A 22,271-nucleotide genomic window follows, 5' to 3' on the forward strand; every position below is an offset into this window, starting at 1 on the left:
CGTCTTCAGACTCAGCCCTGCTGTATCTTATCGCATGAGATTTAAAAAATCTCTCCAGATCAGGTCAAGTGTGTGAAAGAGCGATGCTGCAGCTGCACACACACACACGACTGCACTAAGATCAGATCAGCAGAGAAAGCACTACATGATCAGCTTCAGCAGCACAGAAAATCACTGAGAAAACACAAAACCGCTATTTAATGAACAGCCATTACTGCTGCAGCAGAAGAGCAGCATAAACAATGACAATATATGTTTCCAATACACACTGAATAACCAGATGATGTACTATATGTGATCTTATGTGATATTTGCATACACAACAGAACAAAATGCAGACCATTGCATCCCACGATGCCCTGGGATAGACCTTCCATTTCCATGGATTTTTTCAGATTGCCAGAAGATATTTTTTGAAAGAAATAAGCAAAATACCATTTGTATTTCTGAGATATCTGTAAACATGCAGCACAATGAGGCGAGTCGCGGCTGTAATGCATACATTTTAAGCTTTATAACTTTTGAAATGTGCTTGTTTTACCATTTAAATGAGCACTTCTATAAATGTAAACAGACTTTAGTAATATGAACTGGTCAAGCCACTTCAATTTCATAAACTATAGCTTGATCATTTACTCAAAGATGCCACTTCAAGTATTTTTAGTCGTCTGATCTTATCAAACTGTTATTTGAGTAACCAGATCACTCAGAATGACAGATGAACATCATTAATGGCATCCATTAGTAACACTCACTGGTGTTTGTGCTGTTGCTATCCCTCCAAACTGATGTCACTTCCTGCAGGATGATGTGATACAGGATCAGACTTTTGTTTGTTCACAGGCAGATGAGATGTCTAGATGTCTGGAAAGAAAGAAGAAAAAAAAAACAGGTGTGTTTTATAGTTCATTTTTCTTATGAATATGTGTAAAGCAGTGGAAGTGTGTGTGGAAGGTTCTGAAGGAGACTGAAGGTTCCGTGATCAGTGAACATTCTAAATATTCCAAACATTGTGTGAAGATCTCGAGCTCCAGCCGCTGGAGAAACACCACAGACAACACACGGAGAAGAGCACCTCAACTCAACATCTCAGCTGTTTCTTCAGCAACAACATTACAAGGAGATCAAACTGAGACAGTAATCATTTCACATGCTCTGAGCTCTGAAAGATGATTTATATCCTGTACTTTTCAACAGTCTGAATGAACTGCAGTGAAGTGAAGGTTATGGATGGACAGATACACAGAGAAGAGAAGGTGTGGCAGAGATCAGCTTTCATCTCCACTGAGCTTTAATCTCACACTCTTTTCTTCCTCTTCCTCTCGTTCACAGATCCGCTTTCTGTTTCTCACGTCCTTTGTTCTCTCTCACGAAACACATTTAAACCCTTCAGATGAAACGCAGCTCATATCTGTGTCTCTGCGAGTCTCACATTAAAACACACGCATGTTCGGTGCAACTAATCAGTCAAAGCAGTTCAGTTATAAAATACACTCTTGAGTACAACAGTGTGGTTATGGTTGCATGAATGTGGCCTTTTAATTTAATTTAACAAAACAAATGTAAATAAAACGGGAATGAGTGAAACATTATTGATAGCAAATTAAAATAAACTTGCAATAGTAAAATATACATTAAAATAAATATCAGTAGGGCAAAGGGAGTAAACCAATAATATTAACTAATAAAACAACAGCAATACAAAATTATTTTAATTTATAACTGTATATGTTAAAAATAAAACAAAATAACAATAATAAAATATTGTATCAAATAAAATATCAATAGTGCAAATAAAGTGAACCAGTAATACCAGGAACATTTTAAGAAATAAAATAACAATAATGCAAAATTATATTACAATAAAATTTACTACATTTAATTTCATTGTGCAAATGGAGTAACACCATAATAGTAACAAAGTTCAATAAAATGTGAACAGAGTAAACTATTAGCTGAAGAAATATGAACACAAATACAACAAAATGAATATCGATAGTGAACTGCAGATAAACCAGTAATATTGACAAATAAAATAGCAATAATATATGATAAAATGAGAAGTTGAGTAAACCACTAATATTAATAATAAAAAATCATTGATAAAATAACACTGACAAGTAAAATAACAAGAATGCAAAGTATATTTTCAATCGAATTTAAAATAGTATTTCATTCAAATTTAAATGAACAAAGATGCAAAAAATAGCAAAAACTGCAACTTAAGCTAAAATAAAATGATAAATTAAATTTAAAATAAAAAGAACAGTTATGAGGCATGATGGAGTTATGAGGGATATGTAGGGATATATATATATTATATACAATTTATCAATGCAGACACAGCTGTGAGCCGACTCACTCACTGTCTCAGTGACGTGTCAACACTAGTGTGCTGGTAGTCAGCAGTTTTTGTAGTGCCCTAGTAAGAGTTTCTCTTTGTGTCTTGTTCTCTAAAGCATCTCACGTCGCTCACGGCTCGCTTTGTTCACTCTCATTTACATTCTAGCAAGTCACCCTTAAACTAACAGCGGCACAATGCAGCCTGCAGAGGGTCAAACACACACGGATACACACACACACACCACAAAGTCACATTTTCTAAAGATCATGTCATCCAACACCACTGAACACACACACAAAAACTCACACACTCAGTCAGGAACAAACACTGTCTTGGCAACGGTGCTGCACACATGACCTTCTGAAAGAAACACAGGTATTTCAACACACACACACACACACACACACACACACACACACACACACACACACACACACACACACACACACACACACACACACACAGTAGATGAGCCAGATTCACTGCAGAAATCACATAAATCACCTCGTTGCCCAAACATCCTGAAGTATCTCCCATGCTGCACCAGAGTTTGTGCATTTTTCACCGGGCTGTTTGTGTTCTTGTTGCCTTTCTGGTTTGTTGAGTCCATTATGTCTGTTTGCCTGTCAGCGTGAAGAGTCAGCGTGAAATGCATGTCACATCAAGCATGTACATCTGTGTGTGTGTGTGTATGTGTGTGTGTTTGCATGGACTCATGTTTGCCTGCCCCTGAGACCTGCGCTTCAGCAAACAGTCGAGATTGAGTGTGATTGCAGAAAGTTTTGTAACTCTCCGTTTGGAGAAGTGTGAGGTTGTGTATCTGACCATTGCTTATTTCGGCGAGTGTGTGTGTGTGTGTTGATCAGTATGGTGATGCGTGTTAGCATGCAGTTATTTAGGATGGATGGATGGATGGATACACAGACAGACATATAGATGGTGAATATTAATAGGTTTCCCCACAGCAGAAAAAAAAAATGGAGTGATGGATGTTAAAGTAAAAGAAACAGGATAATAAAACAAAGACAGGATAAAGGATGAAGAAAGAGCAGAGATGAAGAAGCAGAGAAGCTGATGAGAGAGAGAGAGATGACAGATCATCTGAACGCATGAGAGGGTGCGTGTGTTCACTGCACTGGAATGATTGTGAGCAGTCAGACGTGCAACACTGTCACACACACACACACACACACACACTCAGAACACTTCATTAATGAATATTCGTGTCTGGCTGGCGTGCCGCTCTGCCATCTGTGGCATGTTTCGTGCAGTAATTGTTCTCTTCATCTTCATTTCATTGGTCCTCGTTCACTCACAGTGTTTGAAATCGAGCAGATGTGTGTCACAAAATTCAATTCATTTGATTGTTCCAGCATCCGTCTGCTTCCAAAGCGCCAGAAGAATGGCAGAGTCATTTCATTCATTTGAAATAATCCCCCTTTAATTAAATTGAACAGAGTTCATGTCATGTGAGTCTGTTTCACGTTGCTCAGGTTCCCTGCGATCTGACAGATAGACCAAAGGTCACAGAATAACGTGCAAATGCAAATTCACTTCAATGACCCGCCATCAGATGTCATTCTGTCCTCATGGCCTCAGATCATGAAACTCATCTGATAAAATATGAAAAAGTAAAACAAGGAGACAAATCAATTAATAAAATAGAACATGTACATGCTACTCATACAGTAGGGCTGGGTGATATGGCCAAAAATATTATCACTATATATATATATATATATATATATATATATATATATATATATATATATATATATATATATATATATATATATATATATATACACACATTGATATTTATCACAATATTCTTTTACTGCTAATGTTACTGTTAATTTCTGTGACTGTCATGATTTCTTCAAGTTAAACCGGACTTTTATTTTGGCGGGTTGTCATTGAGGTCTTTCAGTTTTTCTTTCAGATTCAATGTGTATTTGACAGTATTTTTATTTTATTTTTTTCTTCCTCAAACAAAACTGCGTTAAACTGGTTAAGTGACTATCAGAGCAGCTCTGGAGATGAAGTTTGCATGTTTATATCGAGACACAGATGCTGAAATCTTTGCGTCACGTGTGTTTGAGTTTAATTGTGTATCAGATGGAAGCGCGCTATTCATGCTGTATGATCAGCTGTTAGATTAATCTACATCAAGGAAAAATGTCCAGCGTTTATCATATTATCAAAAATGTAAATATTTACTCAAGTCACCCAGTAACTGCACAACCAAACACGAAAATATTATAAAAAGAATAACTATTATGAAAAAAAATTAATAATAATAATAATATATATATATATATATATATATATATATAAATATATATATATATATATATATATATAAATAAACAAACAAACATTTGAAATCAACTTTATGACTGGTCCAATTTTATACAACCAGTAAAAACACTATGTGAATTGGTCGAGAATAGTTTAAAAAAATATATATTTGTCAGCGGTTACATTTTGGGACGATAAGTACACAGGCTCCTGAGGCCTGAACAGAAAATGTTTTGAGAGGTTTGGGTTGTGTTTTAACAGGTCCTCTAATTTTGCAGCAACAGACAGATCGAGAGATGAATGTAGAAGATGAATGTGAAAGGCCAAAAAAAAATTAGACTCGTCTAGACCCGTTTGTCTAAATCCTATTATACAACACACATCCTAAACAAACATTCAATAGCATGCAACATTCAAAGAGTTCTCAAGAAAACCTAAAAAAGACAATAGTCTCATTGTTGGAGAAGCTAAAATGAAATTCCAAGCATTTGCTGCAGGCCTTAAAATGATGAGATTTCATTTTGGACGACAGCGACACAAATGTACACCAGATACATCTAATAAAACATAAAAGCCTTAAAAATATCAGTGACGAACAACGGTAATACAATCACCATTCAGAAAACGGATTGCATGAAGTGCAGCGACCGCAGGGAATGATGTTGAATGACTCAAATTAATCAGTGTTTCTTTTAATTAGTTCATTGAAATGAAGGAAATCGTTTTGCTAAAATAAATGAAGACATTCAGAAAGGCATTTAAGGAGACAGTCTCAACTTGTAAGGCTGCAAGCATAATTAAAAGCAAAAAACATTTGCATTTTGTCACTCTTCATGGTTATTTGTCGGGGAAATCAAAAGCAGTTGAAGTAGTTATCATCATAGCAGTTGTTCCAGATTCTTACAACAAGAGTCAACGTGTCATGAACATTTGTAGTTTTATTGAAACTTATAACAGACCAAACAAAAGACAAACAGAACGAATGGAAACAAAATGGCTACAAACACATCTAGTATTTACCAGAAGCAAACTCACCTCTTAGTGTCACTGTACACAGATACAAACCCACAGGTAAAATGACGTTGACTGTACAATCCAAACTTATTCTCACACACTCAGTGACCACACACGGAATATAAAACAGTTCAATCAAGCAGTATTTCTGTGGGGTTAAATAACAGAACGGGTACACACTGCTGCCCACTGGTCAGGATGAGTAACTCTACATTTATTCCCAAAACGAGGAACATTGCTGTGCCTGAACCAGCACACACACAAGAACGAATGGGTTCAGTTTGTTAGGATTTGGGGACTAAAGTCCGTCAAGAGCTTTGGGTCTCAGTTGGAGAACGATTTGAGACTCTTCTGAGAGTCTAGCATGTGTAGGGGAAGACAGCGACAACGATCAAGTGCATTTGAGATCGGAAATCTACACAGAAGGGTCTCACAACCATAAGAATCATGGAAAGCATTGGTGAAGACAGACATTCATGAGTATTTGAGCGCATCTGTGCAATCTCTATCTGCTCAGGCCAGTTTAAAGATTGATTGACCTCAAGAACATGGCAGAACATTCCCGAACTCCAGCCACCATTATCACCACCGTAACTCATGCAGAGGACTAAGACTTTAAAAACACCAAAGGAGAAGGACCTGAACGTGTCTGAAGTGGGAAAGGAATGGCTTGACAATCCAATTTGTTTGTACCGGCAGCGTACAGTTGGTGCAAACCAATTAACAAGCTTAAACATACATGTTAGTGTCTCTTTAAGAGCTCTGATTTCTAAATTGGATGCATTCTGATTGGCTCATCAATGTGTCAATCACTAAACCACGAACCCACCCAGCAGACCTACATTAGTCATTCAGGATAGTCATTGACAACTACTGAGCTTGCCTTTAAGGGGTTGAAAAGTTATGAAACTAGTTACTTTTTTGCTGTAACCTTCGTCTAAGCACAACCTATAACTGATATTTTGGTCAAATCCAATCGTAGCACTTCTAAGTAGCTCCTCCTCCAAATTTCCATAAACACAATCAAGCTGTTGGCTTGCCAGTCTTTAAAACAGCTTGGCAGCAAACTTGTTCAATGTCCCTCCAATGAAGGAGATTTATTTCACTTCAATCTAAAGTATTTTCTCAATCCTAAAGCATTCAACCGTTTTCAAAGCAAGAATTACGAGATTTCATGGAAAGCTGGCTGTAGTCAGGGGTTCATGCGGCTTATCTAAAAAGTGTCATTTTCATGATTCACAGAGGCTTGGTTATTGTTCCGGACTTCTAAAATAAAACTAAGTGTGCGTTGAAGGTCAGAGGATCTACTCTACATCTCACGGTGAGCATGCATGTGTCCGTGTCTGCTGTGTTTAAGAATGGTCTCCGTTGGCGCTGTCTCCATCGTCCTCGCCTTCCTCCTGCTCACCTTCCTCTTCCTCATCATCATCCTCCCTTCCTCGACTCTTGATCTGCGCAAACCAAAAGCGGCGGGTGAATACGAGCGAGTGGATATATGATTTCTGACGCGGTTGTTTGTCTTTCACTCACCTCCTCTTCCTCCAGCAGGTCTCCCTCGTCCTCGTAGTCATTCATTTCTGAGCTCTCGCGCTCTTTCTTGCCGCTGGAGTGTTGTGGTGAGACGTCATCTGGTTTAGTGCTCTTCACCTCTGTGCAGAAATGTGAGGAGAGACTTTTTAGAAATGACTAGTTTTACTGGTTTTGTTCAGTAGTTTTATGGCCTGAGTGGTATGTACCTGATTTCTTGCTGTGGTCTCTCTCCATGCGCTCCAGGCTCTCCAGCAGATAGTCCACTTTGTGTTTAATCTGAGTCAGTTCCTTCTTAATAGTTTGTAGATCATCAACTCTCACTGCACACAAACAGGGATATAAATGGTGCTTGCTAGACATCTCAGACGTTGATAAGATTGTGCCATTTGTGAAAGAAGTCTCTTCTGCCAATCAAAGCTGCATTTATTTGATCAAAAATAGATTAAAAACATTGGAATATTATTACTGTTTAATATAACACTTTTCTTTATGAATAAATTGTAAAATATAATTTATTTCCGTGATCAAAGCTGGATTTTCAGCATCATTACTACAGTGTTCATATTCTGATTTGCTGCTCAAGAAACATTTCTGATTATTATCAATGTTGGAAACAGTTGTTGAAAAAAAAAATATCATGATACACTGCCATTCAAAAGTTCTTTTAAAAATAAATGTTATGAAGGACACGATGTTAAATTGTAATAATTTCACAATATTATTATTTTTTTTTTTTTTTTCATTTTTGATCAAATAAATGCTGCCTTGAGCAAAATAGAATAACAAACAAGGGATGTATAAAATGGAGAATATAGCTCAAAAGCTGCGCCTCACTGGTACGGGACGTGCGCTGGCTGCTCTTAGAGGAGAAGCTGCTCTTGGTTCTGCGGCTGCCGCCGGCGCTCACGCTCACTCGCGCCCGTTTGGAGGGAATCACCGGCCGCGAGAGCGGAGGAGGAGGAGGGGGGGGAACACGAGACGGGTACGAGTACATCCTGAAAAAAAACACACGCTCAGATTAACACACGTTCCTGGAATCGTGCAATCCCAGTTCAGACAGACATTAAACACCTTTAATGAATAATAAAAAAAGCTCTTTGCAAAGCGTTTGATCAGTGAATCTGGAAGCGAGCTCACCTGTCATAGTAATCTCTCTGAAAGTCATAGTCCAGATCAAATGAAGAACTGCCAGAGGGGAAAGCAATTAAAGAATTAACAGGAGTAAAAATACTTATAAAAAAAAAAAAAAATATTAAAAACAAACCTGTACATATCTCCTGCAGAGCGCTTAATAGTGTTTGACCGATGGGGTTTTGGCTCACCAGCCAGATTAATATCTGAAAAGGCAGAAAGATTGAACATGAAAAAAGTCACCTAGTAGTCACGAAATTGGATGAAAGCATCTGCATAATGAATTTAAAAAAAATGGTGCTCATCATGCATAAGCATGTATCTTAAGGCATCCTAAACCTTACAGAATATTCCTTAGATGACCAATCACCCTCGAGCAACTGAAGGTTAACAATCCCAACAAATAATGCCGTATTTACAAGTTTAGGGCACAAAATAGCAACATAACTTCAAAAATCCTGGATTTTCTTTGAGCTTCAACTTTGAGTTAATAACCATGTCAAATTAAAGATATTAGGCAGAAATGTCCTTATCTAAGTTTCCCTCTCCATTATCCTTATCAGGCTAAATATTGCAATGACACAGCAAAGTCACAACTAACTAGAACTAACTAACTAAATAAATATTGATTTTGCATAAAATAAATTACGGAGATTTAAGATTACGACTGATTTTGCATTGTGTGTATAATGGTTATTACTTAATATAATAATTTTATTTTCACACTGCAATAATGAGAATTTGATTGGAAGCATCAACTGTCATAAAAATTGTGACAAATCAAAATAAAACAAAACCTTGATGGTCCTAAAATGAAGCTTTATTTTAAGTAAAAAGTAATTCCTTATTTTTTTTTGGGTGAACAAATTCTTGACAGGTTTTGTGAGATTGGCCAAGGCCAGCACATATACAAAGTTCACTCATATTACCATGAATGGAAAAAAGTATAATGCAAAATATGACAAAAGTCCTGCCTTCTAAATAAAACGGCCAGTCACCCATTGGTTAAGTCATTGCATCATTGTAGCTGCCATTATAATCTCACCACAGAAACAGACCTTTGCTTGGGATTACACATGCGAAGATTTAGCTGCCGATTTGAAACGTGCCGTTTAATTGTTCAGTTTGGCCAGCAGATTTCAGTATTTCCCCTTTCAAGTAGAACGAGTTGGTCTTGCATGTTTGGAGGTATTGCAAGTATGGCCGCCAAGACCAAAAAAGGACTTTGAATTAGTTTAAATAGGAACTCTATTTACCGAGCACCTGTCCGACGATCATCCTCCCATCTTCACCCCCGACTGCCGCTCTGGCGTTCCTCTCGTTGGCGTACTGGACGAAGGCAAAGCCTTTGTGCACTGAGCAGCCCACAATCTTCCCGTACTTACTGAAGATGGCCTCCACGTCAGCCTTGGTCACCAGCATGGTGTTGAGGTTCCCGATGAAGACCCGAGAGTTCAGCGAACGCTGATCCGTCTTGTTGGTGACGTTGCTGGCCATCAGGCTGCTGGTTGTGGGGGAATGTCTGGGCGAAAAAGAGAGGAATAGAGGGGTGCAGAAGATCGACAGAGACAGGAAGGACAAATTAGAAATTTGCGTGTCAATAACGACATCACCGGCCTCCATAACTATGTTTCCATCCAAAGTTGCAAAGTTAACTTAAAATGGAGTATCGCATGAAACATTTGCAAATAAAGCACAGTTTCCATTCCATATGTTCAAGAGAACAGAATCTTGACTTGCTGGTAAACTGGTGCAATATATCCATAATAAAAACTGACGTAGATGCAAAGGCAACAGACGAAATGTAATAACCACTGCCATGTAATCTTTGCCTATTGTGTGGGAATGCAAAGGTTTGAAACCATTCTAGGATGTAAATATACCAGATTATTTTGATTACAGGCTTTGCACAGCCATTTCAGAATTACTATATATCGTAGATGGTAATGCAATTGGTCCACTGGTTAGTCGAGTTATCCAATCCTGTGATCTGTTTTTATTGTGCATCAAGGGATTTGTTCAGTAAATGCATTCCTATTGGAGGCTATTTGCAAGACTTTTAACTGAATAAAAAAAAAATAATAATCCTCCTCAATTGAGCACGTTTTTTATGCGCATTTTAAGATTTTGCATGCATGCTACGTTAAGCAATATCTGAATTTGTATAAAAATACGCAGTATGGATGGAAACAGCTAGTGAGACCGGATTCCTTCTGGAATCTAAAGTCAACATGAAACCGTATTTGCAACCCTTTTTTCTTTAATAATAGCATTTACTGATGAATTACTTGCAATAAGACAAATATGTATTATTAAAGTAAATGGGGCCAATTTTGGTTTCACGTGGACTTTCTTAGTTTAAAATGGAATCACATGAAGATTACAGCCCAAATCAATACTTAAACATTTCCAATTGCTCCACTATTATGAACATTACCAAAGAACAAGGCTTCTGAGTGAAGAACAAACATGAAGATATAGTTTCTAACAAACTAAAATAGTTTGCATTAATTTCATAAGTTATATCAACTAATATGTTTAAAATAAGAGCCACAGCAGTCATACGAAGCCTCCCTGTGCTATAATGTGCATAGGTATGCATCAAGAGATTCACTATCAACTAGACAGGCGTGTATGTTGTAGTCTTATGCAGTGTGTTGGTCAAATGCGCCACAGGGGACGTGTTCGTATCTGTATGAACCAGTACTGGGTGGGTAATGTGGTAATGTATGACCTGCTGAGACATCACACATGTAAACTAAAATGCGGAAGTGAAACTAAACGCCTGCAGCATTCAAACTTAAATATAGAGGCCTTATAGTATTGGTTTATGGGTTTGACCGAGCAAAATGGGAAGAAATGCACTAAACGGTGAATTTACTGAGGGAAATGTATCTGGTTATGTGTGTGTGGATCATTTTCTGTGCTTACTACACGTTTAAAAGGTAAACTGGTGTGTTTGAGCTGGATTGGTCAGTGTTTTGGTGGTATTTTTGGACACTTTTGGGACACGCGGCTGCCTGATCACCACATAACGTGCACATTGAGATATTTAAGTGTGCTGGAGGGGGATGTTGGGGGTTGAATAGTCAGAACTCACTCCATTCTGTCTGTATTTCAGGTCGAGTCGTCTGTCTGCCTGATTCTGTTGGAGAGAAGAGGTTTGTTATTGGACACCGTTGAGCTGCTGCTCAGCAGTGCATTGTGGGTGAAGGTCGTACTGCATGGGTGGGTGATGTAACCCACCGCACTTTAACGGACATCACACAAATCTCAACACTTTCCCAAGGACAAACAAGCAGTCTAGTGTTCGGATGCTGCCACCCAGTGGTTGCTATACACAACTTGAGGCAAAGAAAATGAAATCCACACAAATATCCCAAGTGAAAAAAAGAACAGCCATGCCACCATGATGTTATAAAAACCCGCTCAATGTCACATGATCCCCATCTAAAACCCTTTCAATTCAAAGTGTCAAAAAGAGTGACGTTTCCGAGTCATATGACGCAATCAAAACCTGCACTAATGGAAATAAATAAACTCACACTGACACAAACAGATTAAAAAGGTCTATCAAACAATGCCCTCGGCACAGCTTAAGACGCACCATTAAGTCTGCATTATAGCTGAACAAAAGATGAATGTCAGTGTGTCTGTAGGACATTATAACTTTAAAGGGATGAAAGCGGGTGAAACAGACACTATGGACCAATTATAGAGTGAGTCAGAGGTCTACGCAAATTAAAATCTCCAAATCTCCTCAGGCATCATGATAGATAGCAGAACAATAAACATGGATTTAAGAAAAATTAGGCCCTGTACGTTTCTATAACGTAATAAGTTGTACAATAACAGCTACCTTTGCTTCAAGTTACAGGAATTTTCTCAATATTTCAATTGTACAGAATTATACTATAAAGTAAAGACCAAATTATGTTGCAGTTACCATTGTTTCCACCACTGCCAATTGAAGATTCAATGGTGTAAATTTAGAATTTATTTAGAATAAATTTTAATGCTATTAAATGGGGAAAAAAAACTGAGTTTTAACCATCAAAACAAATTTTCACATGGCAAGATGAAGACTCATTTGCACTCATCCAGAACACAACTGTACACGGAAGGACAAAAAAAAAGTGTTTAAATAACACAGAGAAAAAAAACATAGTAGTCAACATTTGAAGTTGATTAAAAAAGTTCTTCAAAGTTGTCCTAAGACAAGAACGCATTTTGGTTTCAGGTTTTAGGACAACTTTGATGAAATGTTTTGATCCACTTCAAACATTGACTAGTGTCGTAGATATACAATTATATTTGTCCTGTATATTACATCACCATTAATCCAAAAATAATGCTAGACCTCAGTGTCAAAAACTGGGATTTTCTCTAGGAGTGGTTTAGCAAAATGTAACGTGTCTTTGAACATTAAGCCTCTGAAGTGTGTGGTTTAGTGTTCTGCTGGCCTGTTTGCTCAAGCTTCTTTAGACAATGAACGTTTTTCTAATTGTACTAAAGAAAATAAATAAATAAATAAATAAATAAATCCACAAAACTACTAATAAAGTATTTGTAACTCTACAGCCGTTTTAACGGTGATAGAAGTAGATAAAGGCTACACACAGGAAATGGGAGGCTAGTCTGAATAAACACTTGACTGGTGCGGAAGTGGAGAATAAAAGAAAAACCAACTTACGGATTGATGTGGGTCAAAAAAGCGGCCTCAAAAACTACAACATAAAAATAAATAAATAAAAAGCAAAATGAATAAAATCAGAAATGAACATCTTTAGCTTCCTAAAGCAGGGAAAATGTTTTTTTTTTTACAACCAAGCTCTTTAGGGTTGAGAGACCTGAGATCTCCATGATAGGACTAATCTTTCTGAGAAAACTGATGACTAAATGTGTGTGTTTGTATACAAAGGCATTAACATCAAAGAGCATTGCAATGCAAAAACACTGGATCACTCCCACGTCATTAAACACTGTTAGCTGTAGTCATGTTGCATTTTGCTGCTTTGTAGATTAAAATGGGAATTATCATCCAGTCTTACTGCACACACTTGCTTATGGTGTAAAAGTCAATTACAATATGTACATAGTCATTTATATATTTGCATTCTATAATGAAAGCAGTAATGAAAATGGTGGATAGGTTGGTTACCCATAACCAATATCTTGGCATGTGTATGATTATTATGTTTGGGAACCCATGATCTACACATATATTACAGCAAAAACAAAACTGGTCTTAATGGCTTAATTTACTAGTTGGAATATGATCCTGATGTGAGGGGAACATGATTTGGTGCATTTCACATACATATACCCATTTACTGAAGACCAAATAATAAATACTGGCATTTTCTATATCAAGCACAGAGAGACGACAGTGCAAAATTAAACCACTTTCTAATGTGAAATTGCATTGGAAGTACTGTCCAAGACACATTACCAGTCAGTGTTGGGGAGGAGGGGGCATTATTACCATTCTCATTTCTTTGAGACAAGACAACTAGAAGAGTTTCATGATCTGAACTTCTGGATTACATACAAATATGATATTATTTTGAACACATACAGCATGGGGGGACTTGAGCAAAGGCAGTAATATTGTCTTTGGCCCACTGGGCTTTCTTAAAACATTTATTTACTATTAATGCAACCAGCTCACTTCAACATTCGTGATGTACTTTCAATGGAAATATTATCGTTTGCATGCTTCTGCACAGACCTGGGGTGCAAATGTAAAATGTTTCACGGTGCATGCATTGATATAAATTACTGAAAGAGACAGAAAACGTGTTTTCTCAGTCCATTAAAAGTGACGAGACATGATTCAAAACCTGCAAAAACGTCGCCTGAAAAATCACTCGACACGATTCCGACTGGAACGCAACGACCCTCGAAGATAAGAGCAAAAATAACGCCCAGATAATCGTATTAAAAAGGACAAGCTCAGTCCAAATGTCTACAGCCGAATAAAAACAGTCTACTCGAGTTGGGAAAAAACAGTCTGTCACGTTAAAAATGGACTTCAAACGCGTTTATATTCTGAATCCTGAACATGGAGGGAAAACGACCCCATCTTGAAAACACAACCACCGGTCCATTTCCTCCACATTAACTTCAAAAATCAAACAAACCAGCTGCTCTAGCAGTAGTCCTGCAAAAATGGGCTGAAAAATAACTCCTACTTTGAAAAACAAAATAAAAATGGTGCGGTCCTCTCAAAGCATTTATGTTTTTCACTGCTCTACCAACGGCATCACAAAATGTACGCCACCACAGCCAAGCAGAAAATGACCAGAAAAATGCATTAAAAATAAAAATAAAAAACACACAAAAAATTCTCCAAAGATAGTTCAAAGTCAGTCAAAAATTAAAAAGTGACAAAAATCTCTCGAATCAAAATACTCACCGGGAGTTTAAGACTAAAAATGATTAAAATTCGGTGCTGTACTGTTTTGTGGATACAGTCCGTACCAGTTCGTTCAGCAGACACCGACCAACAGACGAATGCTCGAAATGGCGTCCAGCAAATACGCACTGGAAACAAGCCCCGCCCCGCTCTACATATCCTCGAATCCCATTGGCTACATCTCAGCGCGCTGGGGAACAGCATGGCATTGATTGGTGGATTTACGCGTCATTCTCTTGTACGCCTTTCTTTTTTTAAATAAAGACCTCGTTTGATTGGTGAATTTAGGATTTGGTTATAGCAGCATCCTCCACCAGAGTACAAATCGCTTTATACAGTTAACAAGTCGTCAAATCCGAATTTAAGGTCTCTACAAAACGATTATAGTAACTACATTGTATAGAAAAACATATTTATTTGACTACATTACAACGTGGTAAATTGCCATTAAAGGTGAGGAAATTTTGCTAGGTACGCTAGTAGAAATATTTTAAAAACACTGTAGGAAATATTCACTTATAACAGTTTTATATACCTGTTGTAATTAGCTATGTTATTTTGATATTGAACTCTTTTGTAAACCACCATGCTTGCTGAAAAAAATAATAATAATTAAAAAAAAAAAAAACTAAGAAAGTTGCACATCTATTTAAAGCCACTGATCATTGCTAATCACAATATTATTAATAATCATAGTTTATTTGAAAATTCTACAACACTACAGGAAATTATGGCAAGAAGAATGCTAAACTGTTAACAGTTTATTGTAGTTTATGTAACGGTACCGTTAATGTAATGTAAAACACAAAGTAAGCAAGTCATGCATTGTGATGTTGTCACAATATATGGGGTTAGTTGTCATGATGAAAACTTAAAGGGTTTTTCAGCAAACATTAAGCATTAAAACAATGATGAACAGCAACAATTCAGCATGCAAAAACACTGCTTTTGACTCAAAACCTAAAAGTTACCGATATTTGTGACAGTTGCTAACTTACCAACAATTGAAAAAAAATAAAATAAAAATGTTATTTCAAGTTTTACTTCCATAATCAAAGTTAACAAGCTGACATGTCAACAATGAGCTACACTTTCAGAGTAAATAAGGACTGGAGATCACCACTTCAGCTTTCGGGAGGGACAACCTGCAACAAATCAATCATTAATATTTGTGAATATTTTCCATTTTTATTTGAATGGAACCAAAGGCTGTAGTAACATTTAGAGGAGGCTACCTTTCTTGTCGCTCGTCTTGCTGCGTTGTCGTGGAAGAGTGAAGTCAAAGGGGAAAGGCGACGACGACGATGATTCAGGAGTCTTCAAAACCTCTTCAAGTTTCACCTGCTCCTGATTCTCCTGCGGTGAAAGAAAGTAATCCGTCATTATGTATAGCTTCCTAATTAAAATGGACAAATCTGGTGAAAATGTGCTGTAAATGGTAGGCTATATTTGGTTCTCTTTGCTTTCTCCAAAATATAAACACTTTTCAGTTGAGAACTTGTACATTTGGTGGATAAAGTATTATTTAAATAGCCTACCCAGTGCCTAAACTTCTACCTTACTAACTATTAATAAGCAGCAAATTGGGAGTTTATTGTGGCAAAACTCATAGTTAATAGTTAATATTGAGAATTGGACCTTAAAAGAAAGTGCGACCAAATATAGATAAAGTTAATATTAAACTTTTAAATAAATGAACCTATGAAGTAAGTAAAAATAGTTCCAGGCCCTTATTTGTGGAAAGTCCCTGTGACTTACATCAGATGGGCTTTGTTGCAGCCTGGTTTTGAGTTTTGGTGTGTTTCGGCTGTGCTTCTCCTTCTCTCTCTCCTTCTGTTGAAGCACAGCAGTGCGAGTGGCTCTGTACTCGAGAGCGAAGTCACTGACCGTCTTACAAAACACCTCCGCACTCGTCTCTCTCACCATGGTACGCGAATAACCCAGGAACAGCAGGAACGAGTGGAATCTGAATGCAAGGAAAAATAAAACAAATTGAGCACTGCGATGTCTTGCACATTTCATGATATTTTATATATTAAGTGTTACACTTATTGGTAGCTGCAAGTGTGGTATGAAATGGTATTAAATAAATTAACTACAGCCTACCAATCAAGAATTTTGACAAACTTGATTTAATGTTTATGACCATAAAATTGTATCTAAAGTTTACTCAAATGCTTTAAATTAGTTTTGTAGACTTTTCATGTGGTTCAACGCAATAAGCTATCGCCTGTTGTGGGATTTTTTGTTAACTGACTCATTTTACCTGTTGATGACTCTGCGGTGAACGGCTCGGAGCACCTTCAGTCTCTCCTCACAGTCCTTCAGGAACTGTGTAAGCCTCTGATGGAGCGCTGCCTCTTCACCAGCTTCCTCTTTTCTTCCTCCACATTTCTTCTTCTTCCCATCCTTCTCAAGTAGTCGGAGTTGATCCCAGCATGCTTTGCAAAGCGATTCAAGCTGCGAGAGGTTCAGCTGCACTTGTGTGTAGTCACACTAGCCGCCAGCGTGTGGATGTTTATCAGAGACAGGAAGAGAGGGATAAAGACAAGGAAAGGAAACACAGTCACTAGGAAAGATGTTCAAAAAAAAAAACATGATACAAAATTAACTGGACATCATCCCCAAACACCTGCCTGAATTAACTCATGATGCATCTCCTCATGCAGTATTTTAACCTTTGCATTTTTAGAATTCTAATAAAGTAAACAAAACTACAGTATATAAATAATAATAATAATAATAAAAGTGAGCTTGTTGATTGTCGTCACAGCCATTTTTATAGCATGACTAAAACAAAACTTAGGCTATTTAAAAAATGAACACTTGTACTTATATTAGCGTGATAAAAATTACATTAAATTACTATATGAGTGTAATTTAATAATTTCAGTTTTAATTGTTTGGCCTCACATCCCATTACATTAGGAGAGGGCGGGGTTTATGACCTATACTGGGTCCAGCCACCTGGGGGCGATCAAAACGCTTTGGCTTCACTTTATTTTTGTCATCATTTTGATTAGCTGGCAAAGATAAATGTATTTTTATAAGTGCTGTCAAACGATTAATCGCATCCACAAAAGTTTTCGTTTACATGATATATGTGTGCATACTGTGTGTGTGTGTGTACACACACACACGCATGTATATATTTAAGAAAAATATGTTTATATATAAAATATATTTATATATAATATAAAATATAAGAATATAAATATATAAATGTATATACATGTAAATATTTTAAAAATAAATACTGTATGTTTGTTGCTGTATATTTTTTTTTGTTTTTTTTTTTGTATATTTATTTAAGTCTTGGTATGCATAAGATACTTATTTAAAAAGCATAAATGTTTTAATTATTTAGAAATTTTGAACATGCATGTGTTATGCAAAAAAAACTTTCGCAATTAATCGTTTGACAGCACTAATTTTTATACAACTTAAAAAAAATAAAGCTGCAATTCAACCATGTTTGAACACAACTGTAGTTAAAATAAAAAGCAAGAGTGCAGCATATTTGAAACATTTGCAATGCCTTCCTGTTTTTAAATAGTAGGCCATATTTCTATGCACATGAAAAAATAATTTATAGTAAGGCCTACTATTAGTGTTTTTGAATCATACTATAGTAAAGTGTATCATATTGTAGGCTATATAGTGTTGTATTTACAACACTTTGTTAATAAATGCTACAGCATACTGTAGTATTAACTATAGTGAACTGATAACCTGTATTAAATACTGAATTATACTTTAGTATAATATACCCTATAGTTGTAGAAAACTTAGTATTGGGGGGTAAAGTAATTTGATTATATTACTATAATTGTTATATTACCACAGCAACTACAGAATTACCACAAAAAAATCATTCCAAGTACTTTACTGTAGTGTGTATAAATTAATATACACTCTCAGAGAGAAAAAAAAAAAAAAAAAGGTACAAAAAGTTGTCACTGGGATAGTACCTTTCAAAAGGCACACCTTTGTGTCCATAAAGGTACCATAAAGGTACATATTAGTACCTAAAAGGTACTATCTTTTTTTTTTTTTTTTTTGAGAGTGTAGTATTTTTTTCATGTAGGTATTGCACAAAACATACATAGCCTCATACCTTGCTGGCTTTTGTGACAGCAGTGATGTCGGTTGTACAGATCAGAGGATTTGTGGGTAAAGCTGGAGCAATAACACACAAACGTGATGAAGCAGAGGGCTGCCGGCCGTGTGTGTCTCTCACCTGAGAGAGAGTTTGCCCAGGTAAACTCAACTCAAACCCCTTCGCCTGTGAAAAAACACACACCATCATGCAACACGTGGGACGGGTGTGATCTACACACGTTTACACACTCATCCTCACCTTACAGCCGTTTCAGAAAATTGCCGACGGCCAGCACAGTTGCAAGTATGCAGCGAAAACGTCTGATGTGGCCGCCAGCTGCTCCATGGCAAGCTTCAGATGGAAGAGCGGGCTCTGCGATTTCTGTTTAGATGCATAAGCAAAGCTCCAAAAAAAACAAACACTACAAAATGACCAGACATGACAGAAAACAGCAGCTCAGTTCTCTCGCCATCAGTTCAGTTATTTATCTTAGCTGATGATTTCATTCAAATAATGTGACAGTTTCCCGGTACAGATTTGACTCATACAATGAACCTGAGATCATGAGAATACCTAACTATTTTACAAGGTGGTGTTTTTTTATTAATTTGTATAAAGTGATTTTAATGGAAAATAATAATAATAATAATAATAATAATAATAATAATAATAATAATATAGTGTTGGATTTACTTTGAAACGATTATCTATCAGTCATTGCTAGTAAGTTTCAAATAAATTAACTTTTTTTTTTTTTTCTCGAAAGACCGGAATAGTATTTTCTTGTAAAGCAAATTTCAAAAACTTAAAATAGTTTTGCAAAGAGAGTGTTTTGGAAAGTTTTTTTTTTTTTTTTTCCAACCTTTGAGACTAAGGGTATGTTTTCATGATAACAATGTACTAAAAATGGATTTTAAAAGGTTTCACATACAGACGACAATGTTGTCATAACAATCCCTGTTCCCAGTGCATGCCAGGCCAGTAGTTGGCGATGTCACTCTGTAAAGATCACTACTCACCTGCACATATACACATTCCTAACGAGCCTATAGTGTTTTATATTATGGCACTTCCAGTTTGGGGAAGTTCTACTAAAAAAGACAACAAATCATTTCAAATCACAAGATGGCCCTCTAAATAATCCTTATCCGTAATTTTGACTGAATGGTCTGCATGTTTTTATTTTCAATTTTCAAAAGTTAAGAGAATAATGTTACGTATGGTATGCTAATGTGATATAACAATGATATCTATAGAATAGCTCCGAAGTTTGTTATTATACGGTTGCTAGAAAACTGCTGTGAAAGTGTCAGGTCAGTTTCAGCTTTGCTGTGAGTTTGCACTGATATTAAAGAAATGTAAAGTCCTGTCTCTCACTCTCTCCAGTGTGTCGTGGTCCAGAGTGAAGGCCCAAGAGCTGCAGTCTGGCACGCAGATGAGGAACGCTGCCCAGGGTCAGGAGACACTGGCTCTGCGGGCCCAGAGGGATCCGCGGGGACTGAGCTTTCGCCTCCTTTCTCAGATTTATTCAGCTCCTCTTCAGTGGGAACCAGCCTTCTGCAACCTCTGAGCCACAATAATGTCAGTGAACACTCATGCTTTCCGTTCACGTGTTGCTGTAATTTGTCACATGTGTTAGCGAAGGTTGTAGTCATACATATATAACAGCTCTTGTAGGGGAACACACCTGGATGTCTTCTCGGTCCAGTACAGTGTTGTCCCATGCTGTACGCATGGCAGGAGGAAGCAGCGTGAACCGGCGGCAGACTGCTTCAGAGCTATCAGTGTATGATGTTACTGCGCTTCACACACAAAACAGACACACACGGGCTGCTTCTGCTGCAGGGATACACAGACAAAAAAGAGTTGCTGTTTTCTGGTTTGATAAAGTATCTCTAATTTTATGGAAGGCCATTTCAGCCACGTATGGAAAAATAATCATGTTTTGGTAATACTGTAATTATTAATTTAGGTGTCATAAATATGAGCTGTAATGGTCAAAGTTTTACTTTAAATGTCATAATCGTGACAAAAGTAGCAGTTCTGGCGTTAAAGTCTAAATTGTGACATACTAAGTCAAAATTATGAAAAAGGGCAAATATTCCTAATTTCAACTTTTAAAGTCATAATTTCAAACATTTTATCTCATAATTACATTTTGTCCAGGACTCTCTGGGGAGTAGAGATGTTTATCTCAATAGTCTATCCTGGTAAACTAATGATAAATATTTTTTAAACGAAGCAGTAACACGTTATTTTTTAATAACAATTTTGACTTTTTATCTCATAATTATGATTTTGTCATAATTTCAACTTTTTAAAGTCATAGTTTCTGGACTTTTCATCTCCTAATTACAATGTCATAATTTGACTTTAAATTCACAATGTTGACTTTTTTTTATTATAATTTTTTTTTTCTTTCTCGTAGTATGTCATGATTTAGACTTTTAAAAATCTTGATTTCAACTTTTTTTAAAAGTCATCTTTTTCGACGTTTGTGTTTCATAATGTATGATTTTGTCATAGTTTTTGATTTTTCATCTAATGATCCCGATTTTTTTTGAAGTCATAATTATAACTTGGCGTAAGCATGAGTTCTTTTTGGGGGGCTTCCATTCTGTTGCTCGGTGGTCAGCGGACAGTTCTGATCAATTGCTGGAAATATTCATCAGACAAAATGATTACTCTGACTGTAACGGTAATCTTTACTGCCACATAAGGCTTTTTAACATGGAAGTTTTATTGGGGCAGCGATTGTTAATGTGGTCCGCAGCGGCTGTTTACTTAGCGCATTAAGCATTGAAGTCCTACTACCTGTCGTGGGGGGGGCCCCCATCAGACTGCGAGGGTCCTCTGCTGTTGCTGCTTTTGCTCTCAAAACCAGTATGGTCCAGTCTATTGGTGTCTAGTTGAACAGGCTCCAGACCGCCAACCTTGGCCCAGATCGACTGAAGCCGGCAAAGCGGCCCACCTCTCGCAAAGACTGCAGGACTCAAACAGCGCACTCCAGTGGAAAGCCTCAGAGTACGACAGCCTGACCGGCCGCGTCGACTCACATGCTACAGAGAAGGGGGCGGGGCCAAAGGGGGAGGAGGCGCGGGGGACGGGTGTGGCTGCAATCTGATTGGCCGAAAGTTTTGGGAGGTAGTCTTCAATCAGTGCTGTCCAGCTCAAGATCCTCATCATCCCACATGGTCGGAGCAATCAAGGGCGTTGAGGCGGCTCAAGGCAGAGGGCGTGTTTTTATGAGGGAGGACAAAAGAGGTGTCGAGAAAGAGAAGATTCGGCTTCTTTCATTGGATGAGTCTCTGGTGATTTTACTCTTGAAGCACTGAGGAAAGTAAATGCAAGTGTGCAAAAGATGCTGCGTGGTGGAAACCTTGTTCTCTCCTCCCTTCTCCAAATAAACACAATGAGCAAATATCCAGCCT

The 22,271-nt window shown here is 37.2% G+C and overlaps 2 protein-coding genes across 5 annotated transcripts; both read right to left on the reverse strand.

Annotated features, from left to right (window-relative positions):
• Window positions 1–5,565: 5,565 nt before the first annotated feature.
• LOC109069481 (heterogeneous nuclear ribonucleoprotein C-like) lies at window positions 5,566–14,880 on the reverse strand. Of its 4 annotated transcripts, XM_042726795.1 has the most exons (10): window positions 14,739–14,880; window positions 13,014–13,047; window positions 11,421–11,465; window positions 9,577–9,842; window positions 8,454–8,526; window positions 8,327–8,374; window positions 8,024–8,184; window positions 7,396–7,509; window positions 7,190–7,308; window positions 5,566–7,110 (listed from the first exon to the last, which is right to left on the reverse strand). In XM_042726795.1, exons 3-10 carry the CDS (start codon window positions 11,423–11,425, stop codon window positions 7,012–7,014), a joined length of 885 nt encoding a protein of 294 aa, XP_042582729.1. In that variant the 5' UTR covers window positions 11,426–11,465; window positions 13,014–13,047; window positions 14,739–14,880; the 3' UTR covers window positions 5,566–7,011. The 4 variants fall into 4 exon arrangements, with proteins under 4 accessions (XP_042582729.1, XP_042582731.1, XP_042582728.1 ...); XM_042726797.1 differs by lacking the exon at window positions 13,014–13,047 and having other exon boundaries at window positions 9,706–9,842; window positions 14,739–14,875; XM_042726794.1 differs by lacking the exon at window positions 13,014–13,047 and having other exon boundaries at window positions 14,739–14,873.
• A 553-nt stretch (window positions 14,881–15,433) lies between these two features.
• On the reverse strand, window positions 15,434–22,023 carry LOC109086428 (FH1/FH2 domain-containing protein 1-like). The gene is made up of 9 exons (XM_042726716.1): window positions 21,897–22,023; window positions 21,655–21,823; window positions 20,218–20,406; window positions 19,134–19,243; window positions 18,856–18,917; window positions 17,005–17,234; window positions 16,497–16,704; window positions 15,974–16,094; window positions 15,434–15,883 (listed from the first exon to the last, which is right to left on the reverse strand). Exons 1-9 carry the CDS (start codon window positions 22,021–22,023, stop codon window positions 15,855–15,857), a joined length of 1,245 nt encoding a protein of 414 aa, XP_042582650.1. The 3' UTR covers window positions 15,434–15,854.
• Window positions 22,024–22,271: the final 248 nt, after the last annotated feature.

Source organism: Cyprinus carpio, chromosome B7 (assembly GCF_018340385.1).
Source record: "Cyprinus carpio isolate SPL01 chromosome B7, ASM1834038v1, whole genome shotgun sequence".
Taxonomy (NCBI): Eukaryota; Metazoa; Chordata; class Actinopteri; order Cypriniformes; family Cyprinidae; genus Cyprinus; species Cyprinus carpio.